General features: G+C 41.9%; 1 protein-coding gene across 9 annotated transcripts in view; it reads right to left on the bottom strand.

The window, feature by feature from the left end:
* LOC124551076 (zinc finger protein 501-like) overlaps positions 1-27,202 on the bottom strand; it is a 137,315-nt gene that overhangs the window by 102,206 nt on the left and 7,907 nt on the right. For 5 of the 9 annotated variants that reach the window (XM_047125985.1, XM_047125986.1, XM_047125983.1 and 2 more), the window contains 2 exons: positions 17,582-17,650; positions 15,206-15,265 (listed from right to left, as the gene is read on the bottom strand). In XM_047125985.1, coding sequence (XP_046981941.1) covers positions 15,206-15,265; positions 17,582-17,650 — 129 coding nt within the window. Of the gene's footprint in view, positions 1-15,205; positions 15,266-17,581; positions 17,651-22,644; positions 22,714-27,202 lie in introns of all 9 variants that reach the window. The other 4 variants (XM_047125981.1, XM_047125978.1, XM_047125980.1 and 1 more) reach the window with 1 other exon arrangement.

Genomic DNA, 27,202 nt, shown 5'->3' with positions numbered 1-27,202 from the left:
GCACACAAATGTATTGCTGCTGAGTGAGGTTAGTCCTAATCTTGTGAAACTGAGCTTTCAGTGACTGGCTTGTCTGCAAATTAATTAATTTAACCTTTGTGGTGTGTTGTTTTTTTGCTTTCAATGGTGAATTTCTTGTCATTCATTTGTGTATGTTTCGCCGTTAATGATAACTGTGAGTAAGATAGCAAGGTCTTGAAGGGCTTGCATATCGTGACTGTATTTTTGGCAACTGTTTAATTTGATTTCTTGTTTATCGGTCTGGTGAAAACTTATGCCAAGTTTACTAATTTCCGCCTGTGGTCCGGAAGTTGGTTGGAAGGTAAACGCATTGGTAAATCTTTACTGGACCTAACTGTTCACTGATCTTGCGTTGAACTAATGCCATTATTAAATCATTTCTTGTATGCTATAAATTGTATTACCATAGACAAGGAGACAGGGCACATTCTGTGGTCGAGGGGTAGGCACGGTTGCTGCTTTGCATGTGGCATCTTGTTGCTCGCTATCATTTGCTGCGTTAGTACAGGCAGCGTGAGATTTGTTTGCTCGTGGTTGTCTGGTCGCTAGTCAGCTGTGCCTGCTCCCCCTTCAGGGTGTGCCGTGTTTCGTAAGGCGTACGCCGACTTTCAGTCACTGTTACTCCTGTGCTGCTGTCGGTCACTTACCGAAACGTTAGTCTGTTTTAGCACGGTGGCCACTGGGCCGTGACGATGTCGGTTGATGACCAACGTTGGGACGGTAGCCCGCTCTGAGTGGCTTCAGTTGCTTGGACTTGGCAGTAACCTTCTGGTTAAACAGATCAAACTTGTTTATTTGCTGTAAATTCCTAAGTAGTTTGTGAGAAAAGTTGTAACTCAGCTTTTCATGATTTTACACAATTCAAGCATTTTGGTAAGGGATTTTCCTATGTATGTTTTATTTAAATGAGAATTATTTATTGGGGTTATTCACCTGTTGAAGCTTAACATAAAAATTGTAACTTAGCTTTCATGATTTTACTTAATTTAAGCATTCTTGTAAAGCAGTCCTTTATCTACGTTTTATTGATTGGTAATTCTTTATTGGCGTTATTCACTGGTTGAAGGTTAACATATGTTTGCAACCAAGTTTATGTCCTTGCTTAATTGAGATTTGTTAAGAGCCTTTATTGCTGGAAGATCATTAAAGCTTGGGTGCTTGTAATTGTGAATACTGTTGTCTGTCTATGTTGTGGGCTACCCTTCCACTTCCACAGCCAAGCTGTCCTATCTACCAGTACAATGGTAGCAGAGTGCGGTTGTGTCTGGGTTATGTGTGCTAGCAGCACTATTCACAATTGCAAGCTTAGGTAGCATTATGTTTGAAATTTGTTTGGAGCGCATACTTTCTCTTGTAAAAATGTTTCAGCCTGAGCAGACAAGCCACTCGCAGCTGAGGAGTTGCCCGAGTATAGGTTATTTGCGCAGAGAGCAGTTAGCTTATAAATTGGAGGTTCATGGGGCGGTTACGGGGCGTCTCGGACCAGCCGGTGTGCGCAACGGTAGAGGGCGTCGGTGAGGTAGGTGCCGCGCTTGCGTTGCGCAGCACGTCCCTTTCAAGTGTGCAAGACAATTTGGAGTTTATGGGTGGTAGTAATCCTTCTCGCAAACAGATCGGTCGTATTCAAGCCCATCTCAATCACTGGGCGGATAGACTGCATGATTTAGAACAAGTGCCGGTTACTCCGGAGCAAAGTACTACTATTGGACAATTAGTCAGGAAGGTAATGCAGTTGCAGACTCAACTTAACGCGGTAGGTTGCCTTGAAGAGAGCGTAGGGCATGTTGAAGAGTTAGTTTACCGCAGGGGGGATGATTCTGATCTAGCAGGTGGTGGCGCTAGGACTAATCCTTGTCCCCAAGGGCCCTTTGCTAAGCTACCTAACCCTTTGCTCATATTTGTGCATGGAATAAATAAACTGACCTTGGATGAGTTGCCCGGTGTTGTCAAAGTTCTATGGTTATTAGTACGTTTGGAAATTCAAGCTGATATATTAGAGGTGACACATCGTACTATTTTGCAGTTTATTTATCTCTTGTGTGAAGGAATGTTGAGTTCTAGCATTGGTCAAGTCTTGGAGCACGGAGAGGGCTTGTCACACTTGCGTAGGAGGATTATTGATAGTCGCTTGACCGAGCGCATGAGAGCAGATTTAGTTAACCAGTATTACTGCCGGGTTCAGAGGTCGACTCAGACACTCCAGCAGTATATTGAGGATGTTAGGGTTGTCATACAAGCTCCGAATCTAAATGTTGTTGAAGGAGAGGCGATAGACATCATTTTGTAAGGTAATAGGCCCGAGGATAGGTCGCGAATAATGTTTGCCAATAAGCCCGTGTCCTTCCGGGATCTAGATAGGCTCGTGTTGACCATTGAAGGATTACGTTATGCTGACACTAGGCATGGTGGGGCAGGTCATGCGGGAGCGCAGACCTGTGTAGGAGAATGTGTTGGTAGTCGAAATGTAAGTTCCGGGAACCCCGTGCCCAATTTCTCTAACTGTCAACATAACCATAGTGGGGGATCGAGGATGGCAGGTAAAAGAGGCGCTTGTTTCCGTTGTGGTGCTTTGAATCATTTGGTGCGTGAATGTCCTGAGCAGAGGAAGCCGCGTCCAAGAAGCTGACGCCAAGTTTTTGGAGGTACTGGACGCGATAAACCACCTTTGAGGTCTTGCAAATGGATAAGGGCCGTGTTCGGTCGGTCCTTGCCGTTGATCTGTGCCTTCCTTAACCACGAACCAGTCTGCACCTTGTTGGATTCATGAAGCAGTTTTTCTTTGTTGGATTACCAGTGTTATCTGGATAATAAACAGAAGTGTCGCTTACCCTCCTTGCGATTTGCCTTACAGGGATGTCGTGTTGTCAATGGACAGGTGCTACCTCTAGTAGGTTGCTGTATGGGGAGTGTGTCTGTAGGTGATTTTTCCTGGCCTGTCGAATTGTTGGTGGTTAAGAATCTTGCTGTTCATCTGTTGCTCGGATGTGATGCATACCGGCATGATTTTGAATTATGCTGCTAAAAAGTTTTTCTTTAATTTTTGTCCTAATAGGGAGTTTTCGTTGTGTTCTTGCCAGAGGGTATCGGGTGTTAATAAGGTTTTGGTGTCTGATTCCGGCTTTGATGTCGGTCATCTGGAGAAGGGGGAGCGAGAAAGCATTTTGGGGCTCTTGAGCCAGTTGCCTGATGTGTTAACTGATGAGTTACAAGATACAATTAACTGATGATGTTCCTGTTAGGCTGCCGCCTTATCGCCTGTCGCCCCCTAAGATGGTGCTTTGCGTCGTATTATAGATAAAATGTTATAACAGGGGATAATTAGACCATCCACTTCTGCCTATTCATCGCCCATGTTCCTGGTCCCCAAGGGGGATTCAGGCTACAGGCCAGTTGTTGATTATAGGCAGCTTAATCCGAAGGTAGTTTTGGAATCAGTGCCATTGCCAGACCTACATCACTGCTTTACTTGGTTTGCGGGGGCAAAGATCTTCACTGTACTCGACTTGAACCAGGCATACTACCAGATTCCTCTTGCTGAGCAGTCTAAACCAGTCACTGCATTTTGCACTGACTGGAGCTTATTCGAGTTCAATAGAGTCCCTTTTGGTCTGTCTGCCGGTGCTGCCGTCCTTTCTAGGTTGTTGGATAATGTCTTAGGCGATGTTAAGTATAAATTTCTTTAGAATTATCTTGACGACGTGGTAATTTTTAGTGCGAGTCTTGAGGAGCATCTTCGACACCTGGAACAGGTCCTTCTACGCTTGCGTAGTGTGGGTCTTACCGTCAAACGATCTAAGATTAAGTTAGCATCCAAGGAGATTTCATTCCTGGGGCACTTGGTGTCGGCCGGTGGGGTCCGTATTGATAAGGACAGGACTAAGGATCTTCAAAAATTTCCTCCTCCAAAGAATAGAAGGGCAATTGCTCGCTTTATTGGAATGGCGAACTTCTTTACGAAGTTTGTACCCCAATTCGCTCAGTTGGCTGCGCCCTTGAATCTTCTGCATAAGAAAAATCAAGCATTTCAGTGGTGTGAGTCCCAGCAGTCAACATTTGAGGCAATCAAGGCCGCTCTGGCAAACCCACCTGTTCTTGCTGTCCCCGATTTTCGTAAGGCCTTCGTAGTTCAAACTGATGCTTCGATTTCAGGCGTAGCCGCTGTTCTCCTGCAAGAAGGTGATCGTGAGAAGGGTCCTATTGCTTATGCTTCAAGAATGCTTTCTCCAGCGGAGCTCAAATATTCCATGTATGAGTTGGAGGCGCTTGCCGTTCTATTCGCACTTGATAGGTTCAGGTTCTACCTTGAGCATAGGCTTTTCTTACTGGAGACAGACAACCAGGCCTCGAGTTGGGTCTTGGCGCACCCCAGGAGAACTGGTAGAATAGCTCGGTGGGCAGTTAGAATATCAGCCTTTAGATTCACTGTCCGACATATTCAAGGAACGGAGAACTCTGTCGCCGATGCTCTAAGCAGGATGTTTGACGAAGGGACTAGTAATGAGCAGGAAGCCGTTGGGGTCGAACCCTGTAGTTGGGCAATGGGTATTTTATCCGAGGTTCCTGAACTCTTTGGTAACCTTCATGAAAGGCAAGAGCAGGATGTACACATCGCTGCGATTAAAGGCCAGCTTGCCGAGGGGAAGGAGGTGCCAGGGTATTGTGTCCATAAAGGGATTGTCTGCTATCGCACTAAGAGAGATAACAGAGAAAAGATTTGTCTTCCTACGGAGCTGGTTCCTGCTGTCTTCCATAATTCGGTGGTTGGTGGACACTTGGGTCTGGCCAAGACTTTAGCTAGAATCAGGGAACACCTTACTTGGCCAACCTTGTATAAGGATGTCTGCAGATTGGTCAAGCAATGTTACCAGTGTAAAGGGGAGGGGAGGGGAGGGGAGGGGAGGGGAGGGGCGGGCAGGGGCGGGGCGGGGCGGGCAGGGGCGGGGCGGGGCGGGGCGAATCTATAGATAGACAGTTTGCTTTTTGAAAACTGATTCTTTGAAGATTTTGTGCCAAGTGTAATAAAATCTCTAAAAGAGGAAGATTTGTCTCTGGAGGCCATAATGTCACTTGACAATGCTCTGCTACACCCACATGTAGAAGAACGGTTCAGTGGTGGCATCAGTGTGAAATTTCTGCAGCCTAAAATAACAGATCTGTTACAACCACTGCACCAATAAGATCTGGAAAATGTTATGCACATATATAAGATACAGCTGATGTATAAGCTTCATGAAAAGGAGCGGAAATGGTGTAATAAAAAATTTGAAATTGATAAATGTCGAAGACAAAATTTATGTTATGACAGCCGCATGGGACCGTGTTGCAGAATTAACTACTACAGAGTCTAGAAAAAAATCTTTGGTCAGCCATTTGTGAGTTTACTGATTATTTTGCACTTCATTTACAGAAAATGGTGACAATGTTGACCTGTCGGAGTGCATTTAAGCATATGTAAATATTCAAGGGAGCTCAGATATAGGTGTTAATGACATTGGGATCATGTGAAAGCGTTCACTTACATAAGTGGTAAGTTTGCACTGATGAAAGAGAGGAGTTATCAAAGATGAAGAATAATTACATCAAGTATCATATCATTATCGTCGTCATAATCATCATGAAGATGAACAGTTTCCTGCCTCTGGCTGAGTCTGTCTGGAACGAAAGGCTCCCCATCTAGTCCTGCTTTCCCACCATCTTCTGTGTACACTCTGGTCCGCTCCTCGCCTATCTTTTCAGCACATTCCACATTTTTCAGCCATTTACCCCCTTGGTTTTCCTCCAGGTCACTTCCTTCTCACCTCCATTTGATTTATCTTCTTGGGAATCCTCTTGCTGTCTACTCTCTTTAACTGACCATTCCATCTTAGCCTTGATGTCTCTGCAGGGGTTCCTATTTCACTATTTCCCTTACCATTTTATTCTCCTAGCCTACTTTTGAGGAAATTCATTTCACATGCCTGTAATATGCTTACATCTCTTTTTTTGTGGGAGGTCTTTGATCCAAACCAGGCTCCTAACACTTCACAGGAATGTTTCTACCTGTCTCCCACATTCACTGATCTCTTTCTCGTTTCTTCTATTTTCCTCTGTCGCACTTCTCAAGTACTCGACACTTCAGTTTTCTTCAATTGTTCACCTCCAATCTTTATCCCACTAGTTGATCTATCTTTCCTTCCAGCTGTAACAGGATCTCACATTTGTTTACATTAAATTTCATTCCATACTGTCCCACAGTTCTCTCCCAAGCATTCAGCTGTTATTGAATCTCTTCCTCCCTATTTCCCCAGATTATCATCAAGTCATCCATGACCACCATTTCTTTCATCTTGTCTTCTCCAGTTTTTTACTGCCATCACAGTCATGACCTCATCCATGATGAGGAAATATAACAATGCACAGCCCTTGACACCACTTGTTTGCATAAACCAATCTATTCTTTCATTTTCCATTTTCACACAACTCAGACTTCCGCAGTACACCTTCTCCACTATGCTTGTTGTCTTTTTTCCCAGAACTTTCTTCTATAGCAACAAAGGCCACCACAAGGTCTCCCCCAAATTCATATTGGTGCTACTAGAGCAGCCTCATTGCAGATATGAGGTCAACAGTTGACCTCCCCAGGTCTGAAGCCATGCTGTTCCCCTCTCAATTTGTTCTTAACCCTTGTCCAGATTCTGCTCTCCAGGATCTTTTCATATACCTTGGCACAGTATGGTATCAGTGTGACTCCCCTGTAGTTCCTATAATCCTCCCTACTACCTTTATTGAATACAAGGACAATTAGTGCCCTCTTATAGTCTTCTAGAGTCTTCTCAATCCACATCATCACCGTCCCCTGCCGCCTTCACCAATTCGATACTTACCTCATCCATCCCTGGTGCCTTTCCTCCTTTCATCTTGCCCAGCACCATATCCATTTTTTACCATGTTAAGTTCTCCTTCCCTCTCCCTTCCCATTTCTATCCATCATCGTTACATCTTCTCTCAAACCTCTCCTCTTACTTTTGACCATTCCATATGGTACTTTCTTACTTCTGCTGCTAACTTCCTTTATCATCTTTATCCATTCTTCCATCCAGTTTCTTCTCTCCTCAGCCACTGTCTTATGTGCCCCTTTCTTCTTTTTCTGATATTTCTCTATTGGTAATTCAGTCCTTTCTAAGAAGCACAATCTGAAGGCCTTGCTCTTCCTTCCCACTACCACCCTGACATTTTCATTCTGCCATGGTGTCACTTTCCAATGTTTCTGCCAATTGTTCGTCCAGATACACCTACCATAGCTTCAACCATAGCACTTTTGAATTGTGCTCCATTCCTCTTCTCCTGCTTTTAGATCATTGTTTGGTAACCTTTCCCTTATAATTTCACTGTATTCTTCCCTCACTTCCTTTTCCTTCAGTTTACATACTCTAATTCTCCCTTCCTGGTTCTCTCTCTTCCTCCATTCCTTCATGATTCTCATGCTCATCGCTAGTAGCCAGTGGTCACTATCCAGTGCGTCAGATGGTAGCACATTTATATCCATTACAGTCCTCTTTGTTTCCCAGTCACAGAGAACATAATCCACCAAAGATTTGTGTGTTAGATTCATTCTGTATCACACTATTTCGTGGCTCTCTTTCTTCTGAAACCAGGAGTTACCTATCACTAAACCATTTCTCTTGCAGAATTCCAGAAAACTGTTTCCTTCTTCATTTCTACTTCCCCCATTCTTCAGCTCCCAGTACATTTCATACCCTTGGCTTTCACTCCCTACATCTGCATTCAAGTCGCCCATAACTTTGTCCATTCAAAAGATTTTTTAGTTTCCTCAAATTCCTCCTCCTCTTGACATGTGTAACCCACCTGAGTGGCATACATCTGAACCACCTCCATACTTCTTTCCCTTGTCTATATGTATATGATTAACTGCAATTCACAATTAAGTGCCTGGCAGAGGATTCATAGAACCACATTTAAGGTACTTCTTTACCGTTCCACCCTCTAATAGTGCATGGAAAAATCAAACCCTTAAATCTTTCCATATGATCCCTAATTTATTTTATTATGGTGATAATTTCTCCCTAAATAGGTGGGCATCAAAAAATATTTTCACATTCTGAGGAGAAAGGTGGTGATAGAAAAAATTGAAAGAAAGGGAGCTCATTTTGTATTATCGCAAAATAAGGAAGAGATTGCCACAGATGTGATACGTGAATTGGTGTTGCAGTCATTAAAACAAAGGTGTTTTTGCTGTGACAGGACCTTCTCATGAAATTTCAATGTCCTCCATCAACTCTATCTGATGCCAATCCCACACCATACAGCAATACCGCAGAAGAGGGAGAACAAGTATAGTATAAGCAGTCTCCTTACTTGACCTGTTATGTTTTGCAAGTTATCTGCCAATAAATCACAGTCTTTTGCTTTCTTTCCCCAGAACATTATCTATGTGATCGTTGAAATTTCAATTATCGGTATTTAGTTGAGTTTACACCATTTAAATTTAAACAATGGAAAATCCAGGATGAAATAATTTGTCAGCCTTTACATTTGACTGATTTATTGTGTGCCTGAAATTCAGCAGATTGCTTTTAGTGCTGGATTACTTCATATTTTTCTTTATTTAGAGTCAATTGTCACATTCTGCAACATACAGATATCTTGTCCAAATCATTTTGCAATTCATTTTGATCAACTGATGACTTTACATGATGGCAACTGACAACATCATCTGCAAACAATCTAAGAGGCTTGTCCAGACTGCCTCCTTAATGGTTTACATAGCTGAAGAACAACAGAGGGCCGCCTGTAACACTTTCTCGGAGACCACCAGATATTAGTTCTGTTTTAAATGGTAACTTTCCATAAGTTATTACAAACTGGAACCTTTCTGACAGGACACAAATCATACTCCACAGACACACAATTTAACTAGAATTCACTTGTGAGGAATGGTATCAAAAATGTTCTGAAAATCTAAAAATACGGAATTAATTTGATGTACCCTGTCGACAGCACTCATTACTTCATGAAAAACAGAGCTAGCTGTATTTCCCAAGTACGATACTTTCCGAATCCATGTTAGCTATTTGTCAATACATCATTTTCTTCAAGGTGATTCATCATGTTCAAACACAGTATATGTTCTCAAATCCTACAGAAAATTGACATTAGTGATATGGGTCTGTAATTTAGTAGATTACTCATTTCCTTTCGTAGGTACTGGTGTGACTTATGCAACTTTTCAGTCTTAGGGTACAGATCTTTCTACATGCAAGTGGTTGGATATGACTGCTAACTAAGGACCTTTTGTATCAGCATACTCTGAAAGGAAGCTGACTGGTATACAATCTGGAGTGGAAGCCTTTCCTTTCTTAAGTGTTTTAAACTGCTTCGCTACGCCGAGAATACTTATTTCTAAATTACTCACGTTAGCACTTGTTCTCGATTTGAATTCTGGAATATTTACTTCATCTTCCTTTGTGAAGGAATTTCAGAAAACCAAGTTTAGTAACTCTGCTTTACTGGCAGTACCATCGATAACATCACCACTGTTATCGTACAGTGAAGGTACTGGTTGCATTTTACCATTGTTGTGCTTTACATATCATGAGAATCTCTTTGGGTTTTCTGCCAGATTTTGAGACAGAGTTTCACTGTGGAAACTATTAAAAGCATCTTGCATTGAAGTTCACACTAAATTTCAACCCTCTGTAAAGCTTTGGCAATCTCAGGAATTTTGTGTTCTTTTAAATTTTGCATGCTTTTTTCTTTCTTTTTTTTTTTTTTTAGCAAATAAACAGGCCTTCTCTATCGCACCTTTATAATAGATGAAGTGCATCAAAATATGTAAAAATGGTAGCAAACATATGGCTGGTAGTTCATGAAATCACATTCATAACTAATGTTTAAAGCCACTGCCAGGTAACCTTAAGTGGTTGCACTAGAGTGCAGCACTCAGTCGTCCTTTTTTACATTTTACTATGCAAATCCAGATTTCAGCTAGGATCTAGCCATTCTCAATGCACTACTGTATTCAAAGAACTGTGACTGATGCCTGGACAACAGGGACTTACATGCACTGAGAATAGAAAACAGTGCATTGAGAATGGCTAGCTACTAGCCAAAATCTGGATTTGTGTAATAAAATCTAAAAAAGGACCACTGATTGCAACACTCTATAACTTACAATGTCACTGTGTTACATGAGTGTGTCTGCAAACAGAAACATATGTTAATAAGGAGCAAATAAGTACAGGCATGGAAGGTTCTAGCAGAATGTAAATCATTTATGAGTGCCGGTTCTGACTACCCTGCTCTACAAACACCCTCTTCCCTGCAGTCTCTCCTTCCTCTATTCTGTCACCACGTTCACATCATCACATTGTCACGTGTGTCGACGTGTGCTGTTGTCGCAAATTCCTATCTCACACACCTGCTTCCTCCCTACGAGCCATCGGCCATCCTTCCCCAAGCCTCCCTCCCACTCCCTGCCTCTTTTCTCCCCTCACCCACTCCATTTTGCATAATGAGGCCATACATGTACGTGTGTGTGTGTGTGTGTGTGTGCGCCTGTGCATACTCCAGTGCAAAAGAAACATTTGTCCAAAATCTAGGAAAGTTTTCTGTCTTTTTTTTTTTTGCGCCTGTCAACAGTTGAAAAATAAAATAGGAGTACAGATTAATGTGTCTAACTGCGGAATAGTAATGGAATGCAGCTGAATTAAATAAGGTGATGTTGGGAGACTAAGACTGCAAAATGAGATATTGGAAACAGAAAAGTTTTGCAATTTGGGAGCTTAATAACTGAAGATTTTAGAAGCAAAGAGGATCAAAAATACAGGCATATTTTCTGAAAAATTTGAAGTGTAACTTTATGCAGAAGTGAGAGGTGGGAGATAGACAGTACCATCCAGAAAAGAGAGGAAACTTTTGAAATGTGCTGCTACAGAAGAACACCCCAGATTAATGGGGTCATTGGTTAATTAATAAAGAAATAATGAATAAAACTGTAGAGAAGAAATTTATAGCAAAACTTGATTAGGTGAAGGGATTTGTTGATAGGACACGATCTTAAGCATCAAGGTGTCATCTGTTTACTAATGAAACTCTTCACATTAGTCTATCCTGAGCAAGCTTCTTCATGTCGGTGTAACTACTGAAATGCACATACGTTTGAACCTGCTTACTACTGTCTAACCTTAATCCCCCCTGTAATATTTTCCCCTCACACTTCATCCTATTACCAAACTGACTTTTTTGGCACCACAGAATGTGTCCTTGACTAATCTCTCCTTTTACTCAAGCCTTACCATCATTACCTCCCCCCAATCAGTCTGATTCAGTACTCCCTCATTAGTTATTTAATCTACCCACATGCCATACAATTCCTGCCTTTGACATTGGTGCAAAGTTAACATCAGCAACATCAGCAACTGTCTAACATGATGAGCATTCTCTCAAAAAATGATTGCAATCAGCTCTTAATGAATGTTGAATGGTGTCCTGTAGATGTGATCTTTCACGAAACTCGACATAAAAATGCCTAGTAAAGCAATCTGACAGGCCACTCTCAGAGCGGGGAGGGGGGAGCAACCACACCCAATCTACCTGCACTCTAATACTTGACTCAAATGTCACCAGACTGCCATAGTAGTATGTGGTAGAACACTGTTCTGTTGCAACAACATCCTTTGGTGTACGTGAAGAGCATAACATATATTCAAATGTTGGGTAGTGCTGGTGAACACAATTCTCATGTAGTAAATAACACAATGCCATGTGTATTTCACATACTTACATTAATTTATTAAGAAAACAATGTTCATTTCACCATGCTGAGATGTAAATAAATGACATATGTATGATTTATATTTATTCTGTGCTGATATAAGTTCTTACAGCATTTTACTTTTTGTTAACACTTGCTCGTAAACAAAATGCACTCATTGTATCAAGAGTTTTCACACAAATTTTCAGCAATAAGAACAATATTATTTGTAATTCAGTAATATAGCACTGTAAAGAATTCATAATGTATCTCTTAAAGTGTTAACAATAATGTTACAATGAACACAGATATGAAATTACAAATTTAAAATACAGTGTTGGAATTTGCCAACTATTATGTACTTACTACGTTCTTAAAAAGTAGTACTTTCAAATATCAAGGTCTGAATAACCAAAAATACCACTAGAAATTTATTACTCTTTGTACACTAACTGCTTCAATTATGGTTAAGTTTACTAACAACTGAATACTGCTCTGTACTATTAAAAATTTCATAAATAGCCACACACTTTTAACTGATGTACAGTATTTAGTCAGATAGCATTCAACAACAACATGTGACTGTCCGGTCATTGCACTGAATAGGAACATGGCACTGCTTTTTGTTGGAAGGAGTGAAAGAAAGAGGGTGTGTGTGTGTGTGTGTGTGTGTGTGTGTGTGTGTGTGTGTGTGTGTTTTGCCATTGAAAAATAAATAAAAACTGAAGCTATTAAAAAATGTATGTCAGGTTACTCAATAACAACCAGAATGTTGGACTTCTGTATACTGCACTGAAGTTAAGCACAATATACGAGGTGTGGCTAGAAAAAAACCGGACTAGTACTGGTGAAACAATAAAACGAATGCAATAAGGCTGAAAGTCGCGTGGCCTGTCACGTGACTCTCGCTCCGCGTACTGCTCGAGTTTCATCTGCCTCCTGCACTCAGTCTGCCCGTGGCGTCTGTTTTAAGTAGTTGACGTTTTGTCTGTGCGTCGGAAAATGTTGAGTGTACAGAAAGAACAGCGTGTTAACATCAAATTTTGTTTCAAACTAGGAAAATCTGCAAGTGAAACGTTTGTAATGTTACAACAAGTGTACGGCGATGATTGTTTATCGCGAACACAAGTGTTTGAGTGGTTTAAACGATTTAAAGATGGCCGCGAAGACACCAGTGATGACACTCGCACTGGCAGACCACTGTCAGCAAAAACTGATGCAAACATTGAAAAAATCAGTAAACTTGTTCGACAAGATCGCCGTTTAACAATCAGAGCAGTGTCTGAGTTAACAGGAGTTGACAAGGAAAGTGTTAGGCAGATTCTTCATGAAAGTTTCAACATGAACAAAGTGTGTTCAAAAATGGTTCCAAAGTGTCTCACAATTGAACAGAAGGAACGCCGAAGAATGATTTGTTCTGACATCCTGGAAAACATTGAAAGTGATCCCACCTTCTTACAAAATGTTATTACTTGCGATGAATCGTGGTTTTTTACTTACGATCCCGAAACTAAACGCCAATCGATGCATTGGAAAACTCCTGGTTCTCCACGACAAAAAAAAGCACAAATGTCAAAATCGAAATTCAAGGCAATGATGATAGTTTTTTTTGACACCAAAGGGATTGTGCACATTGATTGGGTACCAGAGGGACAAACAGTGAATCAGCATTACTACATTAGCGTCCTGGCTACCCTACGTGAGCGAGTACGGAGAAAACGGAACGATTTGTGGAGAAAAAAGTCATGGATCCTTCACCAAGACAATGCCCCAGCTCACAGTGTGTTGTCAGTGAAGACGTTTTTGGCAAAACACAACATTCCCATCTTAGATCATCCACCCTACTCACCTGATTTGGCCCCCTGTGACTTTTTTCTTTTCCCTGAAGTCAAGTCAGCTTTGAAAGGAACTAGATTTGAGACTGTTGAAGCAGTAAAAGAAAAAGCGATGGAAGTAATGTATGGACTTACCGAAAATGATCTGCAGCATTGCTATGAACAGTGGAAAATTCGTATGGAGCGGTGTAGAGACCGAGGAGGAGAGTACATTGAAGGAGATAACATGAAATTGTAAATAAATATTTTTTCCAGCATCAGTCCGGTTTTTTTCTAGCCGCACCTCGTATATTATTACCATTCTAACAATATCAATTTAATTTACTTCATGTGATAGTACATTTAGATTATGTTACCAAGAAAAATCAGGTGAAAGCTAAATCTTGCATAAAAATATAAATGAGTTACCTTAGGACAGGAACACTTTCTGGGCAATTCCACTTGCAAGAACTGTTAATAATTGCGTCCACTTATTCAAGGAGGAGGGGAAAAAAGGCTCAATAAAGATGACCAGACATTGTCAAAAAATCATAGTGACCAATTTACTGAATTTGATTAGGATTTTCATATTAATACTGGCAACAGTTGTGGACATTAAATACTGCTTCCATGGTAAAAATTGTCATATACATAAACAAGATGACATATGGAATATTAACACTGTTGAGCACTGATGTTGCCCTCAGCTCAGGCACAAATATTGGCATAGCTTGTATAATCTTCTACTTTCTCATCTAGGCTTGTCTGCATGGTAAGGATGTAAACCATTTTCATTTGTTATGTTCCAAACAAGGTAGTGAGTAAAACTGAGTTTGTGAGCTGTTGCTTTGATGCTGACAAAGTATTGTTTTCAAATATTGGAGTTCAGTGGGCCCACTTTGCATTACTGTACAGTGGTAGCTTGTCATCTTAACTACAAGGTGTTACTGTGAGCTTTGTTACTAAGTTAGCAAATCATGTTATCTATGAAATGTAATTTCGCTATACACAGACATTTTGTGACTACATTTTGTGTTTACTTACAGTTGATGATGTAGAAATGCACACACAAACACAATAAATGTTTTGTACTATTCCACTCACAAGTTACACTTTTTCCCTCCACTGAATACAGAGTTAATGTTGCTGATGTGTGTAGTTACCATTGATGTTCACTTGATTTGATATAGCAACAACTGAAGTTTGTTTATTTTCTCTGTCCACATGTGTGTGTGTGTGTGTGTGTGTGTGTGTGTGTGTGTGTGTGTGTGTGTGTGACCTGGCAAGGCACTATACAAACTACAGACTGTGTAACATAGGAATCAAATTGTTTAACAAGCTTCCAAAGTACCTAAAGGGAAGTCACTCTACAGGAATATCTTAGTAATAAGTGTTTTATAGTACTAATGAATGCACTTTAAGGAAGTAGATTACCTTCATTTGCACCATACTATCCATACTTAATTGAGATAAACTGTGTTTTTGTAATTGTTTCCAGCAAGTTATGACATTACTTGTGGCATATATGTTCAAAATCCAAATACTCTATGGGGAACAAATAAATTACTATTCTACATTATGTAGTGCAATTATCCACTACAACATTAGAACAACTCACCTCTTTGATGATGCTTTGTGGGTCATACGTACTATCGTGGTCATCAGGCACATCCCACTCCTGCAAACAATGACAAGGAGTAAACAAAGTTACCCTTGTGTTCGTATAAATGCTTAAGTCATATCATAAACACCAACCAACTTTTTTCTCCCTTCTACAATGTGCAGCCAATGATGCATGCAGAGCCAGCCAGCCCTTTCTAATTTAGAGTCCTTTGCAATTAATAGTTTTTTTTAGCAGAGATGGGGGCTAACAAATGTAGAATTTAAATTTATGATCCTTACATAGGTAGCTAGCTGAAAAACCCAAGTGTTCATTTTGTCAATTTGCTATTAGAATTTCCATGTATTTGTGAAACCACCTCTAAAATTATGAAACAGTTGTGCAAAGAAATATGTATAATGTACAAATGTATAAGTACAAAATCCAAATTAAGAAATGTGATCCCAGGCAGTTTTTGTATGTTGAGCATAGCTGCTATGCCTGACTACAATAGCACTGTAAAAGGAGGAACAGGAGATTAGTGCTTTAACATCCGGTCAATGCGGTCATTAGAGATCGAGCACAAGCTCCAATTAGGGGAGGATGGAGAAGGAAATCAGCTGTGCCCTTTCAAATGAACCATCCTGGCATTTGCCTTAACTGATTTAGGGAAATCACAGAGAACCTAAATCAGAATGGCCGGAAGTGGGTTTTAACCCTCTTGCTCCCAGATGCAATTCCAGTATGCTAACCAGTGCATTGCCCTTCTTGGTGATTTTGTAAATGTTTCTATGGCAATGCCTCTTCACAGCTCTACAGACTTATCGTTGGATATAGCTGTTTCAGTTTCAAGTTGAAAGACAGTCAAAAGTGCTGCCAGATGCCAGGGGTTTCCTGAATTGACTCGACTCCAGAAGTTTCTTTGTAGTAAAGAATAAGTGAATTAAAAATCTATGCACGATGTGGCATTTTTTCACATATCTCATATCCCTTGAACTAACAGAAGTGTCATACAATGATCTAATTTTGTACTACATTCAGTGACATATGTGGATACTGTCTGCAAAATGTGCTCTGAATAGAGTTGCAACGAGAGTAGTAACAAATTTAAATATCATGCACTATGCAGCAGTTTTTCACGCATCTCAGTATCTATCATATCATATATCTCCTGAACCATGGATAGGTTCAGTGGGTGGCAAAATACGAGTCAGAGAGGTGGGAAGGATAGTAGGCACACATTCCTCATTTCCAGTACAACAAGAGGTAATCGAAACCTCGGTGGAGAATGTGATTCAATTGCTCCTGTCCTGGGTTGTACAGAATCCTGAGGGGAATGCTCCTCTCTGACCAGAAGGTGGGAGTTTGGAAAGTGATGGGTGACTGAAGAGATAAGGCATGGGAGATCATTTTCTGTACAAGGTCAGGAGGTTAGTTTAGGATTGTGAAGGTGACCAGGAAGGAGGTTGTAGGTTCATAATCTGTCATCGTTGGGAAATTTAGTGTTCAACAGTAGCAAGGCCAGGGTCATTAGTGCTGTTACTGAAAAGGGAGGTGGCATCAATAGTGATGAGGTCACCAGGTGGTAAAGGAACAGGAGTGAAGGTTTTTGTCTACGAGAGCAGAGATTTTGTCAGTGGGGCCACAATAAGTGGTGACAATGGGGCATTTCGGATGGTTGGGTTTATGAACTTTAGGAAGCATGTAGAAGATAGTGTAGGGTGTGGTAGACGTGAGGAGAGAGACAGATTACGATGAAAGGTTCTGCGATGGGCCTACGGATTTCAGGAGGGACCAGAGATCCTGTTAGATTTCTGGAATGGGATCACTGGAGCAGGATTTATAGGTGAACGAATCGAGTCCTTCGCAATGTAACCCTTGCAGTTTAAAAACACAATGGTGGAGCCTTTTGTGTGTGTGTGTGTGTGTGTGTGTGTGTGTGTGTGTGTGTGTGCGCGTGCGTATGTTGTGTACTTCTGAAGGATGCCTTTCAGCCAAAAGTATACTTTTTGTGTTTCGCACTGTTTTTGTTGTTTCTGCCTGTGGCTCAGCATTTCCAGTGTAAGGTAAGTAGCAATCTACCATTTTCATACATTGTCTTTATTCCATCCTGGGTTTACCATTGGTTGACTTTGCAATAATGATGTGTGTTTGGTTATTATGAGCTTTCCCTGCACCTAAGGTGTGCAAAGGCTGCAGCCGAATGCTATGTTGTAAAGAGCAAGAAATTAGAATGCTGAAAGCACGCAGGCCAGAAAGCAACTGTAAAATGAGGCAGCCATTCCTTCAGAACAGAGGGACAGAATCACCCAGCACTCAAGAAGACAATGTGTTTCTGTGCAGAGCATCGTTACTTTTTGCAAGCTCAGAAGACAGGCGAATTTTAGTACTTACTGGAGTTTCTTCCTTAGCAGATACATACTCCATCTCTTGCTTGGAGGATGCAAGTGGGTTGGCATCAACCTGAATGAAAGGAAATGAGTTAAGTGCAGGTGCAACATTGAGTACAATAATTGCTTATGAAACTAGTTTACAGAATATAAATGATTACATTGTGACAACAGAAACACTGCCTGAATTTGCCAGTTATCTTGAGCAGACACCTTCTATTACGATATCTGAGCACACTTCCCAATCTGATTCTGACTTCCATTATCACCAGGTTTTCCACCTGTGATTTCCAAACATTGCAACTAGAGGTTCTCAAGTGGGATATATGGGAATAGCACCATTGAAGGACTCACGTCAGTAGAACACTGTGGCTTACCCTGCCTATACAGTTTCCTCTTAACATAGAATTATCACAATATGGCAGAAACAAAATGTGTGCTCTTAGAATAATAACAAAATGTGAGATTAATTTACTAAGTTTATTATCATAATTATTAGTCATCAATTGCAGGAACAGGTTAAATTTAGGTAGATCTGCAGCAGTGATCTGTAAATTATATTTTGAACAATCAGACTTTGAAATTCCCTGTTGGGATAAGAAAACAGTTAATTTCTGTAACAGTCATACATGTGTTACTCATATGACTAAATCAAATAAGGAAAAAAATTAGATTATATTATGCTATGTTACATTATATTACATTACATTACATTACATTGGATGGTTCTGACCTGCTCTGTTATAAATTTCATGTGTGTGCGCTACTTACAAATTTTTTAACAATGCAATCTGATTTCAAAAGAAGATCAGCTACAACTAGTAGGAACAGTTATACGTTCAGTAAACTAGATACAGAGGCACTATTGTCATATCCTCAATATGGAAACACATTTAGCACTGGGCAGGAGCAGGTAAAAGAACTATGGCTCAAGTGTAAAAGAATGGTTAATCATCCATTTGATAAATCTGTACTCAGTAGAACTGTCCATGGTGGGAGCTACTCTTTGTGGTACACGGTCACTGTAAAAGCCATTAGTGGTACTAAAGTTAGTGTTCAGATACTCACAGATAAGAAAGGAACTGAAGTTAATGGTAGCAAAGTAAAAGTAGAAATTCCCAAATCTGTTTCAAAATTTTCCTTTAGAAAGAAATATCCAGGAGTGCTACACCAATTAGAAAAGCAAATGAATAAAGAAACACCACAGAATAGGCCATACAGGTTGAGACCAAGGAATACATAGGATGACACTTAGTTGGAGTTTAGTGAATGTCATGATCTTGCTCATCTTCAGAGCACAAGGAATTGTCAAGCAGCCTTTGAGAAATGGGCTATTGCTAATGCAGCAGCTGGATATACTCCTCACAAATCACAGATGGTCATTCAGACCAATCTTCAACATCTGGGAGGTGATGAACAAAGAGAGAAGGTTGCAAGGTATCCTCTTAAAGGTGCTAACGGAAGCAAAATGGGGAAATATGATGGGAGACATACGGAGTTAATATTATGAACTTAAGTTTTCCTATGATAAGCTGAGAGAGGAATAGCAGCAAGTAAGAGGTACAACATTCTCTAGTAAGGAGCAAGAGAGGATGGCTGAATATGAGTGGAAAATTACTAAACACCATGTCTGGCACAGCAAATAATGATGATATTTCAAGTTCAAATAGTAGAATAGGTCAAGTGCAAGAAGTAGCATAACAGAGAAACAGCAGTGCATTAGCATATGACTCAAATTACGGGTATGGAGCAAGGATTGTTAAATATGACTAAAATGTTCAATAGAATAACAATTGGATTACAGCAATATGCTAAGGTTCAATGATTGCCATGAATAAGGATTCAAGTATAATACAGAATCACCTGAAAAAAAATTAGCTAGGCTAATGAGAGAAATAGAAAGCAGTGCAAGTGATGCTAGAATACAATTGGAAATTTAAGAAGTTGTCCACCATCCTACACATAAACAATTGAGCACTATGCTGTTAACACCAAAAACATTTTTTCAGAGATTATTGCAAGCAGAAAAGGAATTTCCCTGCACGTCTGAAGGCTGTGATTTCTGTAAATAAGAGCAGTGTAGCATTTTACTATAATGCTTCCATAGTTAATTATCTATAATTATCAGTAACCAGCTTTACATCACAATTTCAATGGTATACAAAGTCATGCACATCCAAGTGGATGGAGTCATTCTTATAGACAGAGGATTACATTCTTGGTTAATAAAGTATTACTTGTATCTAAACAACAGGAAATTCTCATAGTTCTATCAGAAAAAAATTGGTAAGTGTCCTAAATGAACAGTTCAGACAGATAACTGGTCATGTGAAGTACAACTATTTTTGAGAAATATGAATGCTTCAGAATGCTGTTGATGAAATGATGATATGTTCAGAAATACCACTGTGAACAAAAGCAGAACGCAATTACCATTCATGTAACAGCTACACATCTAATTGCAGTACTAGCAATCGTTTGTGCAGTTTACCTTTTCTTAAGGCATAATATAATGTAAGCAGAGTTAAAAACCTCTTTGTGGAACCGAAGGCCACAAACATTCCATGGAGGAGAGTCATGATGAGGAAGAAAGGAAAGGGTGTTAGCTCGAAGGCTGCCGAATGGTAGCCTGCAAAGACATGCTACTACAGGGTACAAAAGGAAGAGGATCCTGCTCCATGAGGTCCACAGAAGCATCAGCTTGCTTGAGAGGTCAGTCCGTGGAGTCCAACACTGAAAAACAGTTGGTGGTGCATACAGGCGACACAGAGGCCGAGTGGGCTAAGGTATCATGTGATAACACTGTCAATGAGGATCTTGAAGTCAGCGAAGAAGACCATTTGCCTTTGTTGGACTTCTTTGAGCTTTTCCAGTTAGCAGAGGAAAACTCAGATACTGGTTGGCAGGTGGCTCCGCCCCTTGAAGTGAGAGTTTGATGGCTTGTTGCACAGCTGGATGACGGGGTTGTGATGCTACCTTGACACTGGACGATTTCACAACCTCAGAGCTGAATTTGAGGTTGCATGTCTGCATGGCAATGTCCTTCATGGAGCGAGAGGTAGCAAGAACAGAACTATAAGTGCCAGATGGGAGAACACAGGGTTTGTGACTAGCCAATAACTTGCGAGTGACTGTCTAGGCACTTTTTCCTTTACACTGATCTCCTGGACAACCCGCTCATCAAGATACATGGGACAATCGTGAGAGGACATAGCAGGGCCGCCGTTGCAGTTGATACAGTGGGGAGGAGGAGGCAGACAATCACTCTCGTACACATCCATAACACAGATTACACATTTGGCTGGGTGTCGACAAGACTCCTAGTGTGGTTGAAATGATGACACTGGTACAGCACATTGGGTTCAGAATATACGGTCAGAATTTGATAATTTCATGGCCTGCTTTGATCTTGGATGGAAGCACCACTCTATCAAAGGTGGGAAAAAGTGTGAGGGTGGGCGCTACAGAGCAATCTACTTCTTTCATCACCCAATGGACGGCAATAACATCCTGATCAGACAGATATGATTGGATTTTGGCATTAGTTAGACTGCCAAGCAGCCCAGTGTGAATAACACCACAGGAAAAATTCAGAGCTGTATGGGCCTCAACACGAATAGGATAGCAATCGAGAAGAGAGGCAGCAAGCAGCTGTGCTTGAGAGTCAGAAGCAGCCTCCAAAAGCAAAGTGTCATTCTGTAAATGAGAGCAGGATTTCACAGGACCGGCAATTGCATCAACACCTTTCTGAATAATGGATGGAATTACCATTGTGAAGGACTGACCATCTTCAGCACGTGAAACTACAAGGAACTGCGGTGTAGCTGGAAGGGTCCCTGAATCATTAGCCTGATTCTGTTTACATTTCGTAGACGCTGATTGTGAAGATGATTGGCTCATTGAGAGAAAATCCCCCATGATTGCCAGTATCTCAAATGGTGCACTCCTTCCAACTGAGGTCCCCTTTCACAAGAGGGCACACCTGCCTTAGATGACTGTCCACACATTAGGTCACACCTCCCAAACACCTGACAGAGAGACCACTTGGCAATTTGGGAAGGTAGCAGCTCAGGAAATCACCACTCTCTGGTCCTGACCTGTAGCAAGGGGTACGTGCAAACCCTACCTGTAGACCCAGGGCTGGGAATTACAAATTACCTAGTCACCTGTTTCGCATAAAACGCATGGGCCAGCTGTCTGGAGCGCACAGGGAGGAAAAAGAAAAAGAGGAACTTCAAGTGCTGAAGCGGAGGAACAAGAGGAGAAGGGAAACAAAAAAGGAAAAGGGAGCGAAAAACAAAAGTGAGACTGTTCTTATGTCAACGACAGACAATGCAGAACATTCCCAATAACATCCTAGACATGTTCCCCAAGAGAGGGGAAAAAGAATAGCAAGAGAATATACATTCAGCATGGAAGGGAAAAGACACCAAAGAGTGGCGAGCCCCCAGGATGGTCTGTGAATATGTTATTCCAGTGCTTCCTTTGAGAACTTGACAACAAGTTGTTATGTCTTCAAAGGAAGCACTTGAATAATGAATTCACGGCATGCAGACACTGATGGTACCAGTATGCTAATATCAGTACATATGATGGTCTACACATGAAATGCATATGGGACTTGAAGATGACATTAAAATATCAGAACTACTTGCCAAAATAAAATAACTTCTCAAAAGATGTGGCAATCTGGCGATTTTGCTTGGTAAATATTTGAACAGTCGCTGTCCCGTGTCCACAATGGATCCAGAGAGTTTCATAGCACTGTCATCAGTCCATCCTAGATTTTCCATTGGTTGTTGTGCACATAATCATGTGTGTTTGATTATGATGAGCTTTCCCTGCAACCAACAGGTGTGCTAAGACTGCAGTGGAATTCTATTTTGTGAAGAGATAGCAATGGGAATGTTCAAGGTGTGCAGGTCAGCAAGTGGCTGTAAAATGAGGCATCTACCTGTTCAAAACAGAGGGACACAATTGCTCAGCACTCAAGAAGACAACATATTTCTGTGATGAGCCACATTACTTTTTGCAAGCTCTGAAGACAGCTGTCTTTTTAGTACTTACAGGAGTTTCTTGCTTAACAGATATGTGCTCGATCTCTTGTTCTGGGGATGCAAGTGGGTCAGCCTCAACCTGAATGAAAAGAAAAGAGTTAACTACAGATGCAACACTGAATACAAGAACCAGCCTACAGAATATAAATGATTACATTCTGACAACAGAAACTCTGTGCCTGGATTTCCCACTAACTGTAAGCAGCTGCCGTAACTATTAGGGTTCTCACCCTGATCCTGGTCTCCATTATTACCAATTTTTCCACCTATGACTTCTGAGCACTGCCACTGAAGGTTCTCAAGTAGGATATATGGGTTGGTTGGTTGGTTGGTTGGTCTGGGGGATTAAAGGTTCCAGACTGCTATGGTCATCGGTCCCTTTTTCCAAAACTTAAAAACACCAACACAGAATTAAAGTGAACAAGGAAAAGATGGCAGACGACACAGGACAAGAGAAACATAGACAAAGACCAGAGAAAACAAATTAAAATCACACAGAGTGTGACGGTGGTTGGCCGAACATAGAGAAAAAAAAAGGCAAAGCCAACCACCAAGAAACACATTAAAAACTCAATCTAAAATCATAGGCCAAAGGCCAGACTCAAAACAAAAAGGACATGACAAACACTTAGATTAAGTGATAAAAGCCCCCTGCCTGAATAAAATGCAAAACCAAGACTGCCATGGCAGAGTCATCAGTTAAAAGGGCAGGGAGCATGTCAGGCAGCGTGAACGTCTGCCTGAGCACAGCTAAAAGGCAACACTCCAACAAAATGTGGATCACAGACAAAACGGATCCGCAGCGACATAGAGGCGGATCCTCACAGCGCAATAATTGGTCGTGCGTCAGGCGAGTGTGCCCAATGTGCAGCCGGCAGAGGACAACAGACTCTTTGCGAGAGACCCGCATGGATGACCGCCACACAGTCGTCGTCTCCTTGATAGCACGGAGTTTATTGGGCGTGGTCAGACCGCGCCATTCAGCGTCCCAAAGCGCATAAACTTTGTGGCGGATGACTGCTCGCAAATCAGTCTCCAGGAGGCCAATGTCGAGAGTCAGTTCACTGGTGGCCTGTTTGGCCAGGCGGTCAACATGTTCATTGCCTGGTATCCCAACAAGGCGTGGGGTCCACACAAAGACCACAGAGCGTCTGCAATGGGCAAGAGCATGGAGGGACTCCTGGACAGCCACCACCAGACAAGAGCGAGGGAAGCACTGGTCGATAGCTCATAAACTGCTCAGGGAGTCACTACAGATAAAGGACTCACCTGAGCAGGAGCGGATATACTCTAGGGCACGAAAGATGGCAACCAGCTCAGCAGTGAAAATGCTGCAGCCAGCCAGCAAGGATTATTGTTCGTAATGGTCCCCTAGAGTTAGAGCATAACCGAAGTGACGTTGATGGATGAAACAAGGAAACAAGTGGGCATCCGTGAGCGTTTTGGAGGCATAAGCAATGGGTTGTTCAGAACCGTCAGAAAAACGGTGCGCAAGGACTGCACCGACCCCGTACTGAGAGGCGTCTGTGGCAAGAACAAGACGTTGGCCAGGTCGATAAGTAGCCAGGCATGGGGCCTGTTTCAGCATAGTCTTCAATTTCTGGAAAGCCGCATCGCATGACGCGGACCAGTGAAAAGGCACGTTTTTATGCAACAGGGGATGCAATGGCTGAGCCACCGAAGCCGCAGACGGTAAAACTTGTGATAGTATGCTATTTTCCCCAAGAAGGCCTGCAGTTCCTTAGCAGATGTAGGGCGAGGAAGGGCATCGATCGCAGCGACAGTTTGCTGAAGCGGACGAATACCATTCCGAGAGAGTTTAGATGCCTCAAAAATTGTGATTTCTGAAGATTACACTTAAGACCGGCAGTCTGTAAGACATGAAAAAGTGTGCGGAGATTTTGAAGATGTTCTTCAGTGGTGGAGCCAGTGACAACAATGTCGTCCATGTAATTGATACACCCAGGGATAGGGAGCAATAATTGTTCCAAGAATCGCTGAAAGAGAGCAGGGGCGCTAGCAACCCCGAAAGGCAAGCGTTGGTATTGATAGAGGCTGCAAGGCGTGTTAAGGACCACAAACTGTTGGAAGCAGCGTCGAGAGGAAGTTGACGATAAGCTTCCGACAGGTCAATTTTAGAAAAATACTGGCCTCCAACAAGTTTCGTGAACAGTTCTTCAGGTCGGGGCATAGGGCAAGTGTCGATGAGGCATTGAGCATTTACAGAGACAAATATCACCATTTGGCTTAGCAACGACGACGACAGGAGAGGACCACTCACTGGACGTGACAGGAAGCAAGACCCCTGAAGTAGTGAGACGATCCAGCTCCCGCTTTACCCGATCACGAAGGGCAACAGGAATGGGCCGAGCCCAAAAAAACTTAGGCCGAGCAGTGGATTTGAGCATGATATGAGCTTCAAAGTCGTTTGCAAAGCCTAACCCAGGAGAAAAAAAGGGACGGAAATGTCGTCGACAAGGGATCCAATTGAGCATAAGGAATAGCATCAGAGACGATGTTGACAGAGTCATCTATGGAGAACCCAAAAACACGAAAGGCATCGAAACCAAAAAGATTCTCTGAGTTACTCTGGTCGACCACAAATATGGGAACAGTGCAAACAACGGATTTGTAAGATACCTCAGCATTAAATTGTCCCAAGAGAGAAATCTTCTGCTTATTGTATGTCCGTAATTGCCGAGTGACAGGTGACAGGAGTGGAGAACCCAATTGAAGATACGTCTGAGAAATAATTATAGTGGCAGCAGAACCGGTATCCATCTGCATGCGAACATCTTGACCAAGGATTTGGACATTGTGGAATAACTTTCCTGAAAGGGAAGAAGTGCAATTGACAGACAACACAGAATCAGAATCAGCATCATGTTCATGAACATCATGTATGCGGTCGGATTTGCAAACAGAAGACACATGACCTTTCTTTTTGCAATTGTGACACACAGCCCAATGTTGGGGACAATCCTCGCGTGAATGTTTCGTAAAACACCGCGGACATGAAGGAAGTTGCCGGGGGTTTTGCTGCAGTTTCTTAGCAGGTTGTTTACGGTTAGGTCGAGGCTGTGCGTGGGAGCGCACTGCGGCCACGTTGGCCGGCAGGGATGCGCCGCACGCGTCAACAGCGCACAGAGGTTGTATTTCCCCAACATCACCCCACGCCTCTATTTGCGCCCCAGCGGCGGGAGAAATTTCAAAAGACTGCGCAATGGAGAGAACTTCATCTAGAGTCGGATTTGCCAACTGAAGGGCACGTTGCTGAACATCTTTGTCGGGCACCGACTGGATAATAGCATCCCGTACCATGGAATCAGCATAGGATTCTTTGTGAACGTCAGTAACAAATTGACACTTTCAACTGAGGCCGTGAAGTTCAGCAGCCCAAGCGCGTTAGGATTGATGCGGCTGTTTTTGACAACGATAAAAGGCAACACGAGAGGTTACCACATGCGTTTGCTTTTGAAAATAGACAGACAGAAGTGAGCACATTTCAGCAAATGACAAAGACAACAACCGATACATTTGAGGTGAAATCCAGGAAAGGAATAGAGACTTACATGGTTGTTCGTCCATGACATGAAATGCCAAGAAGTGCTGTCGAAGACGTTTTTCATAATCAGACCAGTCTTACGCCGTCTCGTCGTAAGGAGGAAAAGGAGGTATAGCCAACGACGAGAAACGCCCCGCATTTGAAGCCGCAACGAAATCGCGAATCGCCGCTGTTAGAAGCGTTTGCTATTCAAGGAGATTTTGCAATAGTTGCTCGACAGTAGCCATGGAAACCTGTGGGTCAACAGTGAAAAGGAAAAATCCACTACCTTGTCGCCAATTGTTATAACATCAAGTTGAACACATATATTTCAGAACGACACAACACATATAAGTCACAGAGTAAGTTGACAAGCGAGACATGTGCACACGTTAACATTCGAATGAGAACTGAGTCCCAGTCTAGCAGCCGCTGCTCGGCTGGCCGCTTAGGTGGCGCAGCTGCTGCATGGCTGGCAGACAGCGCCGCACGTAGAGGATGCGCATAATTGCGTGGCGCCGCTTTGAATGATCGGCGAGTCACAACAAGTACTAACTTTTTTAACTTTTGTACATGGCTGAAGCAGCAATCGTAGAACAAAATCATCTTGACGAAATAATAAACAACCAATCAGTTGCAAAATGGAAAGTTTATTTAAACTCCTTAATGTTTATGAAACCATCATCTTCAGAAATAAATACTGACAACCTAGACAGCTTAACAACGAAAACATGTTAAGATATATATAAAAAGGCACAATAATATCTCATTACAAATACAAAAGATTATTCAAACTTACTACATACTATGTTATGGCAGAGGAACATTAAAATGACATGTAATGACTGTACCGACAATTACAAAGGACAGATACGGAGACCGTTCAAAGTAAGATATAAAGAGCACCTCCTAAGTGAAGGTGGAAGAACTGTGTACAATTCCACTTCCCCCGAGCCCTACAATATCCAATACATGCCCACACGTACAACAAAAGCATCAGCTCAGAAGGAAGTGTGATTTCCAG

The sequence above is a fragment of the Schistocerca americana genome, chromosome 9 (genome assembly GCF_021461395.2).
Source record: "Schistocerca americana isolate TAMUIC-IGC-003095 chromosome 9, iqSchAmer2.1, whole genome shotgun sequence".
Taxonomy (NCBI): domain Eukaryota; kingdom Metazoa; phylum Arthropoda; class Insecta; order Orthoptera; family Acrididae; genus Schistocerca; species Schistocerca americana.
The sequence above is the reverse complement of the archived record's forward strand: the minus strand, read 5'-3'. Positions and strand labels throughout refer to the sequence as shown.